The 22,432-nt window shown below is 42.2% G+C and overlaps 1 protein-coding gene across 1 annotated transcript in view; it reads right to left on the reverse strand.

Annotated features, from left to right (window-relative positions):
• Positions 1–5,850: 5,850 nt before the first annotated feature.
• Positions 5,851–22,432, reverse strand: part of LOC136865015 (putative fatty acyl-CoA reductase CG5065) — a 170,085-nt gene continuing 153,503 nt past the window's right edge. The window contains exon 9 of the mRNA XM_068226290.1: positions 5,851–6,251. Within this exon, the coding sequence (XP_068082391.1) occupies positions 6,119–6,251 (133 nt within the window). The 3' untranslated portion in view covers positions 5,851–6,118. The remainder of the gene's footprint in view (positions 6,252–22,432) is intronic.

Below are 22,432 nucleotides of genomic sequence, written 5' to 3' on the forward strand. Positions count from 1 at the left end.
CTCCCATTTTTGTACCAGTGCCTGTCGGAGCTCCTGAAGTGTCCTAGGGGTTTGAAGACGTGCAGCGATACGTCGACCGAGAGCATCCCAGACGTGCTCGATGGGGTTTAGGTCTGGAGAACAGGAAGGCCACTCCATTCGCCGGATATCTTCTGTTTCACGGTACTCCTCCACGATGGCAGCTCGGTGGGGCCGTGCGTTATCATCCATCAGGAGGAAGGTGGGACCCACTGCACTCCTGAAAAGGCGAACATACTGGTGCAAAATGACGTCCCGATACATCTGACCTGTTACAGTTCCTCTGTCAAAGACATGCAGGGGTGTACGTGCACCAATCATAATCCCACCCCACACCATCAAATCACTACCTCCATACAGGTCCCTTTCAAGGACATTACGGGGTTGGTATCTGGTTCCTGGTTCACGCCAGATGAGAACCCGGCGAGAATCACTGTTCAGACTATACCTGGACTCGTCCGTGAACATAACCTGGGACCACTGTTCCAATGACCATGTACTGTGTTCTTGACACCAGGCTTTACGGGCTCTCCTGTGAACAGGGGTCAGTGGAATGCACCTTGCAGGTCTCCGGTCGAATAAACCATGTCTGTTCAGTTGTCTGTAGACTGTGTGTCTGGAGACAAATGTTCCAGTGGCTGTGGCAAGGTCCCGAGCAAGACTACCTGCAGTACTCCGTGGCCGTCTGCGGGCACTTATGGTGAGATGTCGGTCTTCTTGTGGTGTTTTACACTGCGGACGTACCGTACTGTAGCGCCTGGACACGTTTCCTGTCTGCTGGAATCGTTGCCATAATCTTGAGATCACACTTTGCGGAACACGGAGGGCCCGTACTACGACCTGCTCTGTTTGACCAGCCTCCAGTCGCCCTATTATTCTACCCCTCATAACGTCATCAATATGTGTTCGTTGAGCCATTTTCACCACACAGTCACCATTAGCACGTCTGAAAACATCTGCACACTTACTGGCTGCACCGTACTCTGACATGCACCAACACATCTCTGCGTATTTGGACTGCTGCCAGCGCCACCGTGCGACGACCGCAGATCAATTGCACCACATGGTCATACCCCGAGGTGATTTAAAACCGCAAGCCGCCCACCATAGCGTTGTTTCACCATGTATCAGCATTATCCTTAATTTCTGAGCATGAGTGTAGAAAGAAGACTGGATGTTAACAGGAAAACATATACTGCATTTGTGGATATAGAGAAAGCCTTTGACAAAGTAAACTGGAAACAACTCTTTAGGAACCTGAAGAATATAGGACTGGACTGGAGGGACAGAAGACTCATTTTACTCCTGTACAAAAATCAAAGCACAACAATAGAAATCAATGGTAATTTTAAGACAGCATCCATTAGAAGGGGAGTGAGACAAGGTTGTGCGCTATTTCCATTTTTATTCAACATGTTCATTGAGGAGGCCATATCAAAACTTAAGCAAAAAACCAAAGGAATCAAAATTAACGGACAACAAATCCACTGTATAAGGTTTGCCGATGACATTGCATTAATTGCAGATTCAGAGAGGGAAATAAGTAAAATGCTACAAGTTTTAACATCAACACTACAAGAATCAAAATTGAAACTGAACATCTCGAAAACAAAAGTATTAGTTGTCAAGAAATCAACTGAGGAAATACCAATAAACATTAAGGTAGGCGATGAAAATGTACAACAAGTAAGTCAATTTTGTTACTTGGGAAGCATTATTACTCAGGACAACACGTGCACCACAGAAATCAGGAGGAGGATTGCTCTAGCTAAACAAGCCTTCAGTAACAAGAAAACAGCAAAACAGAATATAAAACGCCTGGAAACAATGGAAATGTGGATATGGAGGAGGATGCTGAAAATTAGTTGGACAAAGAAAAAGTCAAGCAATAGGGTCCTTAAGGAAATCAACGAAACAAGGGAATTGATCAACACTGTAGAAAAGAGGAAAACCAAATTCCTTGGCCACACACTTCGACATAACACATTCCTCACGACTATGCTGGAGGGAAAAGTTCTGGGTAAGAAGGGAAGAGGAAGGCCGAGGAAGAAGTATCTGGATTCCGTGATGGACAGGCTGAATTTGAAAAATATGTTGACCTGAAACGCTCAGCAGAGGAGAGACAAGTGTGGTTGCAGCGACAAGGCCTTGCCTTTAGGATATGAATGAATGAATCAACTCTTCCTATGCGTTCTTCTTTTCCCTGTTTGAATAATCGCTGGAACAATATCCCATTCTGTGGGACACCGTTTAATTACAAACAATGAAGACTTCAGTGTCAATCTCTGTTATCAAGTTACTGTATCTCTTCCCACCGTGCCGTGAGACAGACTGAATGAAAGAAAGCAGGTTGGCGAAGAGGTGTCACCTGAACGTAGCGCAGAGTCGCTGGCGGTCGACTGTCATTTTGGAATCGAACACGCTCCATATGCTTTAGCAATGCTTACGCAACGAGCTGCGAGCTTTTACCAAAAAGTTTGAATAATGCAGATCTTTCTGACTGAAAAATACGAAACCAATTAGATAAAAACATGATAATATGAAAGCAAGTACAGTGATATAAAAGCTATTTTTTTTAATTTCGTGTGGCTATTTCGAGCCGAGTGCAGCCCTTGTAAGGCAGACCTTCCGATGAGGATGGGCGGCATCTGCCATGTGTAGGTTACTGCGTGTTATTGTGGTGGAGGATAGTGTTATGTGTGGTGTGTGAGTTGCAGGGGTGTTGGGGACAGCACAAACACCCAGCCCCCGGGCCATTGGAATTAACCAATGAAGGTTAAAATTCCCGACCCGGCCGGGAATCGAACCCGGGACCCTCTAAACCGAAGGCCAGTACGCTGACCATTCAGCCAACGAGTCGGACATATAAAAGCTAAATAATAATAAAGCCAGACCACACCAGATTTCTGAGAGCTGTAATTAGAGAAAGGTGGGAGAGAACTTGAAAGTCTAGCCTCAGCGTTCCCGACCATCTTGTTAGCTTCTATCCCCTACTCAACAAATTGAGTGCTCAGGCTGTCAGTTTGCTCTGCAGTTTACATAATTACGAAATTGACGACTGATCTATTCTTATTCCGGAACCTACAAACCCATCAAAATTCAATAATACCATTCTACGTTGCAGCTTGAGCACGTGGAATAGGCTTATGTACGAGAAAAATCGATTCTTCATGAAATAAGAAAATCTGTTTTCTTCATTCTCATCACCATTCCACAACTTTCAGGCCACGAATGCTCACGATATGGAATTAAAATCACTATCAAGACGACGGAAACACAAATAAAAGACTAATAATAATAATAATAATAAGAAGAAGAAGAAGAAGAATATAATACGTCTTGCGCTATGAGTTGGACACCCATAATGCTGATATTACATGTTCCTCCTCGTCTGCAGCGGAATGTTCTGTAACATCGATGTAATAATAATAATAATAATAATAATAATAATAATAATAATAATAATAATAATAATAATAATAACAAGCTGCCCTAAATTAGTTTTCACCAGTTCCGAAGAATTACAGCAGTAAAAGAAAGTATCGTTGTTCCTTAACTTAGGTACCATTAACAATCCTTCTCTTTCTTCTTAAATGCTTTCTCGTGCAAAACTAAATGCACAGATCCTAACAACCTGCCTGCTTCTGCCTGCATAAGGCCCGGTCAATATCTGATGAACCTCTATCGAGAGCAGATGTGTATCGTGAATTAGGGTATGTACCATAGCACAAAACTTATTCCACTGCGGGAAGAAAATGTTTTCAGATATCTTACAGATTGCATTTTAACTTTTTACTTTGGAACAGTACGGGCCTGCTTCTTATGTTTATTAATAAGTTATTATGTAGCACGATCCATTCCATTGGTAATATGCGTTTGTCTGTCTTAACCCGATATGTCATATGGTGAGGAGAAGACCGCAAATGTGTTAAAATTGGTATCACTCAAAATACGGGCGACAGCTTCCGTCATATCGTCCTGGACACGTTTTTCGTATGGGTGAAAGGCCGACAGTGTTATCATGTGAGTAATAATAGTAATTTTGTTAAGAAGGCTTTTGATAAATCATGGGATACTACTGACAAAACTGACGAGACAAAATTATGATTAAATGGATGGCTAAATTTCTAGAAAATAGAACTCAGAGAATCAGAGTAGGTGGTCCTGTAATCATTAAGTAGGGAGTGCTGCAAGGCAGTATTATTGGGAATGAGATAGAATATATTTATTTCGTCTGGCAAGATTAAGGCCGTTAGGCCCTTTCCTCCATCTAACCAGAAAATACAATATTTACATTACAGAAATTTAAAAAATGACTAAAAATTAGACATAACAGTTACAAAAGAGTACAGTATTATGATATAAAAATTAGAATAAAAATACTAAATAAATCATGATGATGTACATAATTATTACATGACTATAGTATTCACAATATAGGAGATCATCTAACGAATAGTTTGACATAGAGAACCTAGGGTCAGAAAAGCCAGCTCAAGGAGATATTGGCTTATACATGTCTATTGCTATTACCGTTCCCGGATTATTTACATCTATTTTTTACATTTATCAATCAGTCATCACTGATCTGCATTTAGGGCAGTCGCCCAGGTGGCAGATTCCCTACCTGTTGTTTTCCTAGCCTTTTCTTAAATGATGTCAATGAATATTTGCCCCAATTCGTCCTCTTGAATTCCACCTTTATCTTTCCTACTTTTAAAGACACCACTCAAACTTATTCGTCTACTAATGCCATCCCACGCCATCTCTCCGCTGACAGCTCAGAACATACCAATTAGTCGAGCAGCTCGTCTTCTTTCTCCCAGTTCTTCCCACCCCAAACTTTGCAACATTTTTGTAACGCTACTCTGTTGTCGGAAATCGCCCAGAACAAATCGAGCTGCTTTTCTTTGGATTGTTTCCAGTTCTTCAATCAAGTAATCCTGGTGAGGGTCCCATACACTGAAACCATACTCTAGTTGGGGTCATACCGGTGACTCATGTGCCCTCTCCTTTACATCCTTACTACAAACCCTAAACACCCTCATAACCATGTACAGAGATCTGTACCCTTTATTTTCAATCCCATTTATGTGATTACCCCAGTGGAGATCTTTCCTTATGTTAACACCTAGATACATATAATTATCCCCAAAAGGAACTTTCACCCCATCAGCGCAGTAATTAAAACTGAGAGTGGCATCTTTTCCAGTTACTACTGTGCAACAGCATATCAGTGACAAACCTGACATAACGTACAATTTTGTACTCAACAGCAGTTACTCAAAATGACGGTTACTAACCTGAATGCAAACAGGATATTGGCGCACGAGATTCTGGCGCACCTTTTCAAATATCCCTTACGCGTTTCGAATCACTTTTTTTTTCCCTTAAGTTGGCTGTTCAAACCCTACGTTATCTGAAAATGTTCAGTAGAGCATGTCAAATTTCATGTTTAATTTTTGCACACTTTAACTGAAATACACTGTATGTTTTTATGATTTTAGGTATTGTCTGTTCGGTTCCTTACTTGAAAATTATAGCATGGTTAAATTTTGGCACAGGCTACCACTGATTGCATATCAACATACTTTTACATGCTATATCAGATGAGAACTGGATTCTTTATTACGGACGGATCCTTTGTGAGTTTGTTGATATCTGTAGAGGATGACTAGGTTGTGTGGGAAGGTTTAGGGGGTGGAGATAAGAAATTGCTGTAGCTAGTGCTGGGCTGGGTAGTTTACACAGTTCTCCGTAATAAACTCAGTGGCGACTTGTTCGACCTTGGTGCAACAGGAAAAGAAACAGCAAAATGTATGCACTGAAAATAAACGACTGAGAGTATTAGGGACCATTGATGGCAATAATAATAATAATAATAATAATAATAATAATAATAATAATAATAATAATAATAATAACAATAATAATAATAATACATTTGTCATAACTTTTACTTGGAGTGAATCTTTACACTCACTAGTATTATTGACTGAACAAAATAACACATACTTCACTGTCAGAAACTCAGGTTGGAATATTAAGGGTTCAATCAATATAAGTTGCGTGCTTTCTCAAACTTCTCGCCACCAACCGATCATAGCCACACAAAGAACAGAGTGATCACGGAGGCGATGATGAACCCAGTCGATGTTCCTGCAAGCGGCGCGAACATGAGGGACAAAAGCAGCAACAAGCATACGTGAGCAATCACATGTATCCACCACCACCTGAAACAAACAGCAATATGGAGTGGCACTTCTAAAATCAGTTTGGTTTTTCAATGTATCAAGCTTTAAAAGAACAAGAACTGATCTAGACCAATTTTAATATAAGGGAGTGAAAGCTAGTTGGACTCAGAATAACGTATCCATAAGCCAAACATTCTGATACCACTGATATGCATTTAGCGCTGTCACCCAGGTGGCATATTTCCTATAAATTCTTTACCTAGAGTTTTTCTTAAATTATTTCAAAGAAGTTGGAATCTTATCGGATTTCTCCCTTAGTCATTTATTTCAAACTCTAATTTCCCTTCCTCTAAACGTATGTTTCCCCAATTTTTTAAAAATCTCCATTCAAGTTAATTCGTTTACTAATATCACTCCACGCCATCTCTCTACTCACACTCACAACACGGCTCCTTCCTCCCAAGTCTTCCCAGCCCAAAGACTGCAACGCTTTTACTCTTTTGTCGGAAATCACCTAGAACAAATCGTGTTGTTCTCATTTGAATATTTTCCAGTTTTCGAATCAAGTAATCCTGGTGAGGGTCCTATTAATTGAAACCATACTCGAAAAGGGGTCGCATCAATGACTTATACGCTCTCTCCTTTATCCTTACCTAAATACCTTCATAACCATATGAAGAGACATGAAATCTGTATTTACAACCTCTTTAATGTGATTACCCCGACGATCCTTCCTTATATTAAAACCTAGGTACTTAAAGTGTCCCGCCGGGCTGAATGGCTCAGACAGTTAAGGCGCTGGCCTTCTAACACCAACTTGGCAGGTTCGATCCTGGCTCAGTCCGGTGGTATTTGAAAGTGCTCAAATACGACAACCTCGTGTCGGTAGATTTACTGGCACGTAAAAGAACTCCTGCGGGACTAAATTCCGGCACCTCGGCGTCTCCGAAGACCGTAAAAGTAGTTAGTGGGACGTACAGAAAATAACATTATTATTATTATTATTATTATTATTATTATTATTATTATTATTATTATTATTGTTACGGAGATATCCGTGGTAGGTAGAGGTGAAAGAAGGTGCGGGTGTGAATGGGTTTCAAGCTACGAATTTAACGTGCAATGTAAAATTAATTTAAAATTTAACTAGGTTATATTTTCTTTTCAAAAACAAGAGATAACAATCATAACAGGTACAGAGTAGCAAAAATGTAGGTACAATATTACTGGATTCGGGCTCAGTGCCCTTACTTCATAACTCTTGGGCCATCAGCCCCGCCTTACTCCAAAAAAATTTTAGCCAAGGGGCAGAAAGCCCCATTCATGCCCAGGAGCACTGGCTCCAAACATTACACATAAAGCCTGCACGAGGCATACAGAAACAAATTTCAAAGAGCGATCCGCTCTCAAAATTGTAAGCCTATCACAAGGCCACACCAAACTCTACCTTCAAGCTGTCCTCTAAGGACGTATTCACAGGGGTAAAATACCCAACCTACTGAGGTCTATTACATGAAAAGAAGGTTGATTACATGACCTCTAAAATAACAATTTGAGAGGAGGCGAACTTGCACTCCTAATACACTTTGTCTTTAAAACCTAATCTGGCTCTGGGCCGCTAACGCAAGGGCTAATCCCATACTACAGAGGTGACTTAGAGAAGAACACTTTACATTACATAAACGAAGAATAGTTTAAAAAAAATAAGTTCACCTCAAAACAAATGTGAGTGGGAGCTCGAGAGGGTTAGCACTCTCTATCCCAATATGTAGCTTTACAAGAAAAAGATGAAAAGAGTAATTACATATTAGGAAAAGGTTACATGATGGAAATGCTTCGAACCCGCCGCGAGTGTTAAACTGCCAACCTAGCAAGAAAAGAAGTTATTAATAGGCCATTACCTGGTGTTGAACGGCTGAAGAAGAAAGAGGCGCTCCCCGCCTCCTGCTATGTACTTAATACACTGAAAGATGGAACAGAAGTGGCCCGGAGACCCCAAAATCAGCAGTTTATATACTCTCGCGGAAGTTTCTAGGCGTTAGGGGAATGAAAACACCCGCCCACAATGTTTTTATTGGATAGGACCCCGCAATCGATTCAAGTTGGGGGAAGATACATCTGATTGGATAGAAATAAATTTAAGAAATTCGGGATTGGCTACATGCAAAACAAGGGGAAAGAGAGGGGTATACAGCCAACTTAAACAATAACAGAAAGAAATTTAGCAAAGAACAAACATTTGAAATAAAAATTTCTTCAACAAAATAGTTCTTTGACTCCGCACTAGGTTGCACTATTGTTGATCTTCAGTAGTGTCCTCTAGAAGAGAAAGTTCACACTTCTTACTTCAAGCTAAACAAAAACACATCAAAAGTGACACAGTTCAAAAACTCAAAATTTTCCACGTGGTGACATCTTCTGAGAAAGTAGAGAATTAATAGAATAGATAAAGTTCAACCTTCCTCCAGAAGAGGAGTTTCAACTGGCGCAACTTTTAAATAAACGGTGTAGAGGTGTACCGCCCGGTACAGACCTCCCCCCCCCCCCAAAAGTTCCTCCAGGGGTGACACATGAAATCAGTTTGAAACAAAGTCCAAGTAATGATGTTGATACGAAGATAGATAGCAGAAGCATTTACAAGATTTCTTAATTCAGTTTCAAAATGTTGTTGTTGCAGGTGAATGAAAGTCTTTATGTTTGTAGAATTTGAATTTCTGAAGATAAACTTTTAATACTTAAAGGTGAAGAAAAATTTTGCAATGTCCACCAAATATTGTTGTTGAATTCCCAAGTGTAGTTATTGCTTATGGTGACTGTCCATGTAGTTGATGTAGATTGAGTCGGATGGCCAGACCGGCCGTTGCAGCTTGCGTCCAACGGAGGCCGCTCGGACCCCTCAAGTACCCTGAGATACCGCTCGCCCGCACTATGAGGGGAGCAGAGGTGTTGAAGTACGCCGCGCCCGCGGTGAACAGATACAGGCTGCGGGCATGTAGCAGGTCGTGCGCCGCACATCAGCCTTGGCCGGGAGGAGAGCTCCGGCTCGCCGTTCACATGTCGTCCTCGCTGGAGAGGAGGGGGCCCATCCCCCTCCCCAGTCGCTGCACGGCGCTGCGCGGCTGCGGGGGCGCTGAAACATTAAAGCTAGGCGGCAGAATTGTGTTGGACTATCATCTTCTTTGAGGGTACAGGCTTGTGGAGAGGTTGAGGGGCCAGCGGCGTGTAGATATCCATGGCATTTACTATTATGAAGCCACAGTGTAAGGTGGAGCAGGAGACGGGAGCGTGGTAATGGCCGTGGCAAGAACAGGATGGCAGTTTAACGGGTCGGGGCAGGTTTTACACAAGGCTTACATCTAAAACCAAAATATTACAGAAGGGGCAGAATGCCTTAAAAGTGAAACTCAAAAAAATATAACCTTCATATCCTTTCAAAATAATATGAAGCAAGTTAACACAGAAATTACACCGGTTTCACCTGGGACAGGTGAACTCTAAATATCCTCTCGGTGGCTGGATTACTTAGCAATAAGGTAACCGGCGTAAGAAAATCGAGAATGATACAAGGCCCATGAAATCTGGGGGCAAGCTTGCCCGCGGGAACAAAATTTTTGACCATAACCTGGTCACCTACCTTCAAAGTGGTGGGTCTCCGTCCACGATCATACCTTTCCCTAACCTTTTCATGAGACACTTTAAGATTGGCTTTAGCCTTCTTCCAAAGATCTTTAATGTTATCCGGATCTATTGTCTCGGGTAGAATGTCATTCAAAGACCAGAGGTTAGAGAGCGGCGAGTTGGGAACAAACTTGAACATCAAAGAAGCTGGAGTAAATTTGTGTGATTCATGGACCGCCGAATTCAAAGCAAAAGCTAACCAATGCAGGGACGTGTCCCACCTAGAATGATCTTCATGATGATAGGCAATAAGTGCGGACCTGAGATTACGGTTAACCCGTTCAGCCAGAGATGGTTGAGGGTAATAAGCGGAAGTAGTTACATGAGAGATGGACAAGTCAAAACAGAATTTACGAAATAAATTAGATGTAAAAGCCTTAGCATTATCAGATACAATGTATTGGCACGGACCAAAAGAAGCGAAAATAGAATTTAAGCAAGTAATGGTTGACTGAGCGGTAGCCAGCTTAGTCGGAAATAACCAGGAAAATCTTGTAAAACCATCTACACACACAAAGATGAACTTGTTGGCATTACCCTTTGACTGGGGGAAGGGTCCCACATAATCAATATACAGGCGTTCCATGGGGCGCGACGCTTGATGAGAAGACAAAAGGCCTACTTTAGTGGACATGGTGGGTTTACTGATCAAACAAGATTTACAAGCTTTTACAAGTTCCCGAATTTCACCGTCCATACCTTTCCATATGAACATTTCACGAATCTTTTCACGAGTTTTAAAGATTCCAAGATGCCCCCCCAATGGGGTCTCATGATAGTATTTGAAGATCATAGGTACAAGAACCGCTGGAACAACAACTTTCATCAACTTATCATGCCTCGAAGGGCAACATAAAACACCATTCCTCAGAACATAAGGGACGACATGTTCCCCAGAAGAAAGGGTTTCCATTATCGGAGCCAGCGTAGGATCTTCACGTTGGTATTTCTCAATATCCCTAAAAAGCATTGGAGCATCTGTTAAGATGGCATTAACACCAGATAGTATGGACTCAGAAGGTGATGAACTGTCGACCGGTTCGTGGGTCTCTACGTCGTTATGAAACATACGGCTGAGTCCATCAGCAACAACATTTTCGGTACCTCTGATATGTCTAACATCAAACTGGAAGGCGGAAATACGAATAGCCCAGCGGGCTATACGACCAGTACGACGCGGCCTACCTAAGACCCAGCTTAAGGCTTGATTATCTGTCTCCAGGTCGAATTTAACGTGTTCCAGATAGAGACGGAACTTTTCTAAGGCAAATAAGACTGCCAAACCTTCGAGCTCATAGATGGAATACTTGGCTTCTTGAGCCGACAATGTCCTAGACGCATAGGCGATGGGTCGCCTCCCTAGTTCAGTCTCTTGAAGAAGGACTGCAGCTACAGCTGACGACGACGCATCCGTTTGGACGATGAATTTCTTCGAGAAATCAGGCATAGCAAGTACAGGGGCATTACAGAGAGCTAATTTAAGATCTTCGAAAGCGGCTTGTTGAGAAGGTCCCCACTCGAATTTGATGCCTTTCCTACGAAGAAGGTTTAAGGGCGCCGCTCTATTAGCGAAGTTAGGAATAAACTTCCTGAAGAAATTCACCATACCAATGAATCTAGCGATACCTTTGATGTCCTTAGGAGGTTTAAAATCACGGATGGCCTGTGTTCTAGAATGATCGACAGCTACCCCATCGGGTGACACAATATGCCCTAGGAATGACATAGAGGGCTTAGCAAAGGCAACCCTGGACAACTTGACAGTTAACCCAGCCTTACGAAGGCGATTCAGAACTTCTCGCAGATGATCTAGATGTTCTTCAAAAGTCTCGGAAAATACGACGACATCATCCAAGTAGTGATATAAGTACTCAAATTTGATGTCGGAAAAGACCCTATCTAGTAGCCTAGTGAGCACAGCTGCCCCCGTGGGGAGCCCGAAAGGCACGCGGTTGTATTCGTATAAGTTCCAGTCCGTGGCAAACGCTGTAAGATGTTTAGACTCTTCGGCAAGGGGAATTTGATTATAGGCCTGATTCAAGTCCAAGATGGTGAAGAACTTGGCCTTACGAAACCATGAAAAGCAAGAATGAAGGTCGGGAAGGGGCACAGATTGCAACACCACCTTCCGATTGAGAGCCCTGTAATCAATGACAGGCCTGAAGCCTCCTTGGGGTTTCGGGACTAGAAAAATAGGCGAAGAATACGCTGACTTAGAGGGCCTAATAATACCATCCTTCAACATCTGATCGATGATTTCTTTCAGAGCCTTCATTTTAGGTGGAGATAGCCTATACGGTGGAAAACGGACAGGAATCGAATCCGTGACCTCAATTTTGTATTCAATAAGGTCAGTAACACCAAGAGTATCAGAGAACACCTCGGGAAACGACTGACACAGTTTCCGAATACTATCAGCCTGCTCCTCAGGTAGATGTCTAAGGTCTAACAACATCTCATCCTGGGTAGGCGAAATAGATGAACATGATACAGAATTACACTTTAACAAGGGAATTCTACAATTGGACGCAAATTTGAATGTGCACGACCTACTCTGGAGATCGAGCACAAGACCAGTGTGAGAAATGAAGTCCGCTCCCAATATGATGGGGCAAGACAAACGCTTGGCCACAAACAATTTGATCTTCCATGTAAATTTAAAAACCCGAATTTTGACATGTAAGGAACCTAAAATTTCTAATGGAGATGAATTAGCCGAAACATATTTAACAGGAGATGAGTCATAGTCAGTGAGTTTACAAACAGATTTCAATTTAGAATACCAATCAGCCGAAATAATGGAACAAACACTGCCTGAATCTAAGAGAGCTGTTATAGGCTCGTTATTTAACTCAATCTTAAGAAAAGGAACAGGTGCGGGGGTATCCGCCGCAATCCTAAGACACTCTTTAGGGCATTCAAAAGATGAATTTGAAGGCTGGTCGTTCTCTGCATTTACAACCTGTTTACTAGGGGCTAAGTCTCGGGAAGATGGATTAGTCGGCTCAGCCGACGCCACTAGTCACTTTTTATTATTGGCATAGCTGGAATTTGCACCAGAAGTTGAGCAGGAGGGGGTGCTATTTGAGTTTGGGCAATTCTTGGCGATATGTGAGAAGGCCCCACACTTAAAACAGCCTTGTGATGACCCTGCTCCATTCCTTGTCCCACTTGACTTGATCAGAGGACACTTATTCCGCAGATGGTCAGGCGACCCGCACGCATAACATTTACGGGGATTGACTGGTCGGCGAGGTGGAGGCCGAGTGTTACTAAAGGAAGGCGGGGGTTCTTTCGCGACACGCAAAGAATCGGCGTATCTAACTCCTTCCGCTGAGACGGCCAATGCTTCAAGTTCAGAGAAGGTTTGCGGACACGCCGCGAAACACAAATATGACCTGTAGGATGGCGAAATACCTTCTACAATAGCCTGCACAATCTGATCTTCAGGAAAGTGCAGAGCAAACACCCTAGTGTAGAATTTGATATCTTGAATGAAATCAGCCAAGTTTTCATCCAAGCGCTGTACACGGTAATAGTACTTCTGAATCAGGGAGGACCTGGCCCTAGCCGGGATGAAGTTAGCTAGCAAATGGGCATGGAAATCCTCAATAGATGATTGCTCGGCAATGGCTCTTACGATTTTATCAGAGAGAATACCAATAGCATACGGATAGATAATTTGCAAAATTTGACATGGCGAAAGAGAAAAAACAAGAGCATGATCCTGAAATTCCACTAGAAATCTTAAAAATGAAATTACATCACTGGTGGTGTTGACGGAAAACTTAGAGATACCTCTAAGCAACATTGCCAATGGATGAGGCAAGCTACTGAACCCAGGTGACATAGTCGTTAAAGGTTTCAATGGCAAAGAAGTTAATTCAGAGCGGATGTTACCCAATGACGCACGGCGTTCAGATTCGTTGTTCGATGGGGCAGAGATAGTTTGAGCAGCAACGGTTATCCTATTGACTTCTCCCTGAGGAGGCTCTTCCTCGTTACCTACATTCACCGTGGCGGGTTGATCAGTTTTGGGAGGAACTTCGCCGGTTAGCAATTGAGTGACCTTATTAGACAATTCAGAAATAGTTTCAAGGAGCGTATTAGCGTCCTTCCTCTGAACGTCATTCACCTTTAGAGACAACAGATCATTAACTCTATTTGCAAAGTGATACAGCCTGCCTTGCACACGCTTAATTTGATTAGGAGACGGATCGTTTTCATCAAAAAAGCTGACTACCGATGCTAGCCCAGTAATATTCTCGACGATCGTGGAAAGAGAGTCATCAATTTCTTTCTCTCCCAAATTGGGGATGGAAATGGGCAAATCAAGGGACTCTCTAAGCTTGTTGGTGTCGATTGCAACCGTGCCTCCAGATTGCACATTTCTGATAGTTAACTCGTATATCAACTCCTCTTTGCGCAAGTAGTTAAGGAGGAGAACATCGCGAGGGCCGGGCATAATGACAGAACAATTTTGAAAAACTCAAAAAATTCCAGCAACTGAGAAAATTGTTAGAGTTCGAATCAAAGCAATGTTTAGCCGTCAAAAGGGGCTAAATTGAGACCCATTCAACCACGCTCTGCTACCACTTGTTACGGAGATATCCGTGGTAGGTAGAGGTGAAAGAAGGTGCGGGTGTGAATGGGTTTCAAGCTACGAATTTAACGTGCAATGTAAAATTAGTTTAAAATTTAACTAGGTTATATTTTCTTTTCAAAAACAAGAGATAACAATCATAACAGGTACAGAGTAGCAAAAATGTAGGTACAATATTACTGGATTCGGGCTCAGTGCCCTTACTTCATAACTCTTGGGCCATCAGCCCCGCCTTACTCCAAAAAAATTTTAGCCAAGGGGCAGAAAGCCCCATTCATGCCCAGGAGCACTGGCTCCAAACATTACACATAAAGCCTGCACGAGGCATACAGAAACAAATTTCAAAGAGCGATCCGCTCTCAAAATTGTAAGCCTATCACAAGGCCACACCAAACTCTACCTTCAAGCTGTCCTCTAAGGACGTATTCACAGGGGTAAAATACCCAACCTACTGAGGTCTATTACATGAAAAGAAGGTTGATTACATGACCTCTAAAATAACAATTTGAGAGGAGGCGAACTTGCACTCCTAATACACTTTGTCTTTAAAACCTAATCTGGCTCTGGGCCGCTAACGCAAGGGCTAATCCCATACTACAGAGGTGACTTAGAGAAGAACACTTTACATTACATAAACGAAGAATAGTTTAAAAAAAATAAGTTCACCTCAAAACAATTGTGAGTGGGAGCTCGAGAGGGTTAGCACTCTCTATCCCAATATGTAGCTTTACAAGAAAAAGATGAAAAGAGTAATTACATATTAGGAAAAGGTTACATGATGGAAATGCTTCGAACCCGCCGCGAGTGTTAAACTGCCAACCTAGCAAGAAAAGAAGTTATTAATAGGCCATTACCTGGTGTTGAACGGCTGAAGAAGAAAGAGGCGCTCCCCGCCTCCTGCTATGTACTTAATACACTGAAAGATGGAACAGAAGTGGCCCGGAGACCCCAAAATCAGCAGTTTATATACTCTCGCGGAAGTTTCTAGGCGTTAGGGGAATGAAAACACCCGCCCACAATGTTTTTATTGGATAGGACCCCGCAATCGATTCAAGTTGGAGGAAGATACATCTGATTGGATAGAAATAAATTTAAGAAATTCGGGATTGGCTACATGCAAAACAAGGGGAAAGAGAGGGGTATACAGCCAACTTAAACAATAACAGAAAGAAATTTAGCAAAGAACAAACATTTGAAATAAAAATTTCTTCAACAAAATAGTTCTTTGACTCCGCACTAGGTTGCACTATTGTTGATCTTCAGTAGTGTCCTCTAGAAGAGAAAGTTCACACTTCTTACTTCAAGCTAAACAAAAACACATCAAAAGTGACACAGTTCAAAAACTCAAAATTTTCCACGTGGTGACATCTTCTGAGAAAGTAGAGAATTAATAGAATAGATAAAGTTCAACCTTCCTCCAGAAGAGGAGTTTCAACTGGCGCAACTTTTAAATAAACGGTGTAGAGGTGTACCGCCCGGTACAATTATTATTATTATTATTATTATTATTATTATTATTATTCAAGTGTCCCCATGAGATACTTTCATTCCATCAACACTGTAATTAAAGCTAAGGGGAGTTTCCCTCTTGGTGAAACTTATAACCTGAGTTTTCATATCTTTTACCCTCATACCACTGTCTTGTAAGAATATCGTCGAGGTCTTATTTCAGTCGCTTATAGTTTTGTAACTTAAGTATTACTCTATATAATAATAATAATAATAATAATAATAATAATAATAATAATAATAATAATAATAATAATTGAACCGGGCGGTACACCTCTACTCTGTTTATTTAAAAGTTGCGCCAGTTGAAACTCCTCTTCTGGAGGAAGTCTGAACTTTATCTACACTATTAATCTACTAATTTCTCAGAAGATGTCACTACCTGGAAATTTTTGAGTTTGTGAACTGTGTCATTTTTGATGTGTTTTTGTTTCGCTTGAAGTAAGAAGTGTGAACTTTCTCTTCTAGAGGACACTACTGAAGATCAACAATAGTGCGACCTAGTGCAGAGTCAAAGAACTATTTTGTTGGAGAAATTTTTATTTCAAGAGTTTGTTCTTGGTTAAATTTCTTTCTGTCATTGTTTAAGTTGGCTGTATACCCCTCTTTTTCCCCTTATTTTGGATCTAGCCAATCCCGAATTTCTTTAATTAATTTTCCACCAATAATGTGTTTCTTCTTCCTCTATGTAGGGGTTTCTTTTCCCTAGCCAATAAAATTTTTGTGGGAGGGTGTTTTCTTTCCCCTAACGCCTAGAATCTTCCGTGAGAGGATATAAACTGCTGATTTTGGGGTCTCCGGGCCACTTCTGTTCCATCTTTCAGTGTATTAAGTACATAGCAGGAGGCGGGGAGCGCCTCTTTCCTCGGCGGCGGTCAACAATAAGGTAATGGCCGATTAATAAATTCTTTCTTTTCTTGCTCAGCAGTTTAACTTTCGGGACGGGTTCTAAGCGTTCAACCATGTAACCTTTTCCTAAAATGTAAAAACAACTGGTATCTATTCTATTTTAAAACGACATATCGGGATAGAGAGTGCTTAACCCTCTCGAGCTCCCACTCACATCGTCTTAAGGTGAACTTATTTTCTCAACCAATTCTTCCGTAATGTAATGTAAATTGCTATTAAGTCACCTCTGTAGTATGGGATTAGCCCTTGTAATAACGGCCTAGTGCCAAAGTAGGTTTTAAAAAATCAAAGTGTATCAGGAGTGCGGTTAGCCTCCTCTCAAATTGTTATTTTAGAGGTCATGTAATCAACCTCCTTTTCATGTAATAGACCTCAGTAGGTTGGGTATTTTACCCCTGTGAATACGTCCTTAGAGGACAGCTTGAAGGTAGAGTTTGGTGTGGCCTTTGAGAGGCTTAAATTTTAAGAGCGGATCGCTCTTTTGAAAATGGAGTGTCATATGCCTCGTGGAGGCTTTTCTGTGTAATTCGGAGCCAGGGGCTCCTAGGGATGAATGGGGTTTTCTGCCCCTCTGTTAAAAATTGTGTTTGTGGTAAAACTGAGCTGATCGCTGAAGTCAGGGCGTGAAGCCCAAAACCTGTAAATATTGTAACTCCCCTTGTTTTGCTACATTGTACCTGCCATGTCTGTTATTGCTTTGTTTTTGAAAAGAAAATATAACCTTGTTAAATTTTAAATTAATTTTACATGCACTATAATTTCGTAGCTTGAAACCCATTCACACCCGCACCTTCTTTTACGCATAACTACCGCTAAAACACGGTAACAAGTGGTAGCAGAGCGTGGTTGAATGGGTCTCAATTTAGCCCCTTTTGACGGCTAAACATTGCTTTGATTCGAACTCTAACAATTGTCTCAGTTGCTGGAATTTTTTGAGTTTTTCAAAATTGTTCTGTCATCATGCCCGGCCCTCGCGATGTTCTCCTCCTTAACTATTTGCGCAAAGAGGAGTTGATATACGAGTTAACTATCAGAAATGTACAATCTGGAGGCACGGTTGCAATCGACACCAACAAGCTTAGAGAGTCCCTTGATTTGCCCATTTCCATCCCCAATTTGGGAGAGAAAGAAATTGATGATTCTCTTTCCACGATCGTCGAGAATATTACTGGGCTAGCATCTGTAGTCAGCTTTTTTGATGAAAACGATCCGTCTCCTAATCAAATTAAGCGTGTGCAAGGCAGGCTGTATCACTTTGCAAATAGAGTTAATGATCTGTTGTCTCTAAAGGTGAATGACGTTCAGAGGAAGGACGCTAATACGCTCCTTGAAACTATTTCTGAATTGTCTAATAAGGTTACTCAATTGCTAACCGGCGAAGTTCCTCCCAAAACTGATCAACCCGCCACAGTGAACGTAGGTAGTGATGAAGAGCCTCCTCAGGGAGAAGTCAATAGGATAACCGTTGCTGCTCAAACTATCTCTGCCCCATCGAACAATGAATCTGAACGCCGTGCGTCATTGGGTAACATCCGCTCTGAATTAACTTCTTTGCCATTGAAACCTTTAACGACTATGTCACCTGGGTTCAGTAGCTTGCCTCATCCATTGGCAATGTTGCTTAGAGGTATCTCTAAGTTTTCCGTCAACACCACCAGTGATGTAATTTCATTTTTAAGATTTCTAGTGGAATTTCAGGATCATGCTCTTGTTTTTTCTCTTTCGCCATGTCAAATTTTGCAAATTATCTATCCGTATGCTATTGGTATTCTCTCTGATAAAATCGTAAGAGCCATTGCCGAGCAATCATCTATTGAGGATTTCCATGCCCATTTGCTAGCTAACTTCATCCCGGCTAGGGCCAGGTCCTCCCTGATTCAGAAGTACTATTACCGTGTACAGCGCTTGGATGAAAACTTGGCTGATTTCATACAAGATATCAAATTCTACACTAGGGTGTTTGCTCTGCACTTTCCTGAAGATCAGATTGTGCAGGCTATTGTAGAAGGTATTTCACCATCCTACAGGTCATATTTGTGTTTCGCGGCGTGTCCGCAAACCTTCTCTGAACTTGAAGCATTGGCCGTCTCAGCGGAAGGAGTTAGATACGCCGATTCTTTGCGTGTCGCGAAAGAACCCCCGCCTTCCTTTAGTAACACTCGGCCTCCACCTCGCCGACCAGTCAATCTCCGTAAATGTTATGCTTGCGGGTCGCCTGACCATCTGCGCAACAAGTGTCCACTGATCAAGCCAAGTGGGACTAGGAATGGAGCTGGTTCATCACAAGGCTGCTTTAAATGTGGGGCTTTCTCACATATCGCCAAGAATTGCCCAAACTCAAATAGCACCCCCTCCTGCTCTGGTGCAAATTCCACCCATGCCAATAATAAAAAGTGACTAGCGGCTTCGGCTGAGTCGACTAATTCTGCTTTCCAAGGCTCAGCCCCGGGCAAAAGGGTCGAGAATTCAGGGAATGAGCAATCTTCAAATTCTTTTTTTGAATGCCCCAGAGAGTGTCTTAGGATTGCGGCGGATACCCCCGCACCTGTTCCTTTTCTTAGGATTGAGTTGAATAACGAGCCTATAACAGCTCTCTTAGATTCAGGCAGCGTTTGTTCCATTATTTCGGCTGATTGGTATTCTAAATTGAAATCTGTTTGTAAACTCCCTGACTATGACTCATCTCCTGTTAAATATGTTTCGGCTAATTCATCTCCATTAGAAATTCTAGGTTCCTTACATGTCAAAATTCGTGTTTTTAAATTTACATGGAAAATCAAATTGTTTGTGGCCAAGCATTTGTCTTGCCCCATCATACTGGGAGCGGACTTCATGTCTCACACTGGTCTGGTGCTCGATCTTCAGAGTAAGTCGTGCACATTCAAATTTGCCTCTAATTGTAAAATCCCTCTATTAAAGTGTAATTCTGCATCATGTTCATCTATTTCGCCTACCCAGGATGAGATGTTGTTAGACCTTAGACATCTACCTGAGGAGCAGGCTGATAGTATTCGCAAATTGTGTCAGTCGTTTCCCGAGGTGTTCTCTGATACTCTTGGTGTTACTGACCTTATTGAATACAAAATTGAGGTCACGGATTCGATTCCTGTTCGCTTTCCACCGTATAGGCTATCTCCACCTAAAATGAAGGCTCTGAAAGAAATCATCGATCAGATGTTGAAGGACGGTATTATTAGGCCCTCTAAGTCAGCGTATTCTTCGCCTATTTTTCTAGTACCGAAACCTCAAGGAGGTTTCAGGCCTGTCATTGATTACAGGGCTCTCAATCGGAAGGTGGTGTTACAATCTGTGCCCCTTCCCGACCTTCATTCTTGTTTTTCATGGTTTCGTAAGGCCAAGTTCTTCACCATCTAGGACTTAAATCAGGCCTATAATCAAATTCCCCTTGCCGAAGAGTCTAAACACCTTACAGCGTTTGCCACGGACTGGAATTTATACGAATACAACCGCGTGCCTTTCGGGCTCCCCACGGGGGCAGCTGTGCTCACTAGGCTACTAGATAGGGTCTTTTCCGACATCAAATTTGAGTACTTATATCACTACTTAGATGATGTCGTCGTATTTTCAGAGACCTTTGAAGAACATCTAGATCATCTGCGAGAAGTTCTCGATCGCCTTCGTAAAGCTGGGTTAACTGTTAAGTTGTCCAAGGTTGCCTTTGCTAAGCCCTCTATGTCATTCCTAGGGCATATTGTGTCACCCGATGGAGTAGCAGTCGAACATTCTAGAACACAGGCCATCCGTGATTTTAAACCTCCCAAGGACATCAAAGGTATCGCCAGGTTCATTGGTATGGTGAATTTCTTCAGGAAGTTCATTCCTAACTTTGCTAATAGAGCGGCGCCCTTAAACCTTCTTCGTAGGAAAGGCATCAAATTCGAGTGGGGACCTTCTCAACAAGCCGCTTTTGAAGATCTGAAATTAGCTCTCTGTAATGCCCCTGTACTTGCTATGCCTGATTTCTCGAAGAAATTCATCGTCCAAACCGACGCATCGTCGTCAGCAGTAGCTGCAGTTCTTCTTCAAGAGACTGAACTAGGGAGGCGACCCATCGCCTATGCGTCTAGGACATTGTCAGCTCAAGAAGCAAAGTACTCCATATATGAGCTTGAAGGTTTGGCAGTCTTATTCGCCTTAGAAAAGTTCCGTCTCTATCTGGAACACGTCAAATTCGATCTGGAGACAGATAATCAAGCCTTAAGCTGGGTCTTAGGTAGGCCGCGTCGTACAGGTCGTATAGCCCGTTGGGCCATCCGTATTTCTGCCTTCCAATTCGATGTACGGCATATCAGAGGTACTGAAAATGTTGTTGCCGATGGACTCAGCCGTATGTTTCATAACGACGTAGAGACCCACGAACCGGTCGACAGTTCATCACCTTCCGAGTCCATACTATCTGGTGTTAATGCCATCTTAACAGATGCTCCCATGCTTTTTAGGGATATTGAGAAATACCAACGTGAAGATCCGACGCTGGCTCCGATAATGGAAACCCTTTCTTCTGGGGAACATGCTGTCCCTTATGTTCTGAGGAATGGTGTTCTATGTTGCCCTTCGAGGCATGATAAGTTGATGAAAGTTGTTGTTCCAGCGGTTCTTGTAGCTATGATCTTCAAATACTATCATGAGACCCCATTGGGGGGGCACCTGGGTATCTTTAAAACTCGTGAAAAGATTCGTGAAATGTTCATATGGAAAGGTATGGACGGTGAAATTCGGGAACTTGTAAAAGCTTGTAAATCTTGTTTGATCAGTAAACCCACCATGTCCACTAAAGTAGGCCTTTTGTCTTCTCATCAAGCGTCGCGCCCCATGGAACGCCTGTATATTGATTATGTAGGACCCTTCCCCCAGTCGAAGGGAAATGCCAACAAATTCATCTTTGTATGTGTAGATGGTTTTACCAGATTTTCTTGGTTATTTCCGACTAAGCTGGCTACCGCTCAGTCCACCATTACTTGCCTAAATTCTATTTTCGCTTCTTTTGGTCCGTGCCAATACATTGTATCTGATAATGCTAAGGCTTTTACATCTAATTTATTTCGTAAATTCTGTTTTGACTTGTCCATCTCTCATGTAACTACTTCCGCTTATTACCCTCAACCATCTCTGGCTGAACGGGTTAACCGTAATCTCAGGTCCGCACTTATTGCCTATCATCATGAAGATCATTCTAGGTGGACACGTCCCTGCATTGGTTAGCTTTTGCTTTGAATTCGGCGGTCCATGAATCACACAAATTTACTCCAGCTTCTTTAATGTTCAAGTTTGTTCCCAACTCGCCGCTCTCTAACCTCTGGTCTCTGAATGACATTCTACCCGAGATAATAGATCCGGACAACATTAAAGATCTTTGGAAGAAGGCTAAAGCCAATCTTAAAGTGTCTCATGAAAAGGTTAGGGAAAGGTATGATCGTGGACGGAGACCCACCCCTTTGAAGGTAGGCGACCAGGTTATGGTCAAAAATTTTGTTCCCGCGGGCAAGCTTGCCCCCAGATT

This window comes from Anabrus simplex, chromosome 1, assembly GCF_040414725.1.
Source record: "Anabrus simplex isolate iqAnaSimp1 chromosome 1, ASM4041472v1, whole genome shotgun sequence".
Lineage (NCBI taxonomy): Eukaryota > Metazoa > Arthropoda > Insecta > Orthoptera > Tettigoniidae > Anabrus > Anabrus simplex.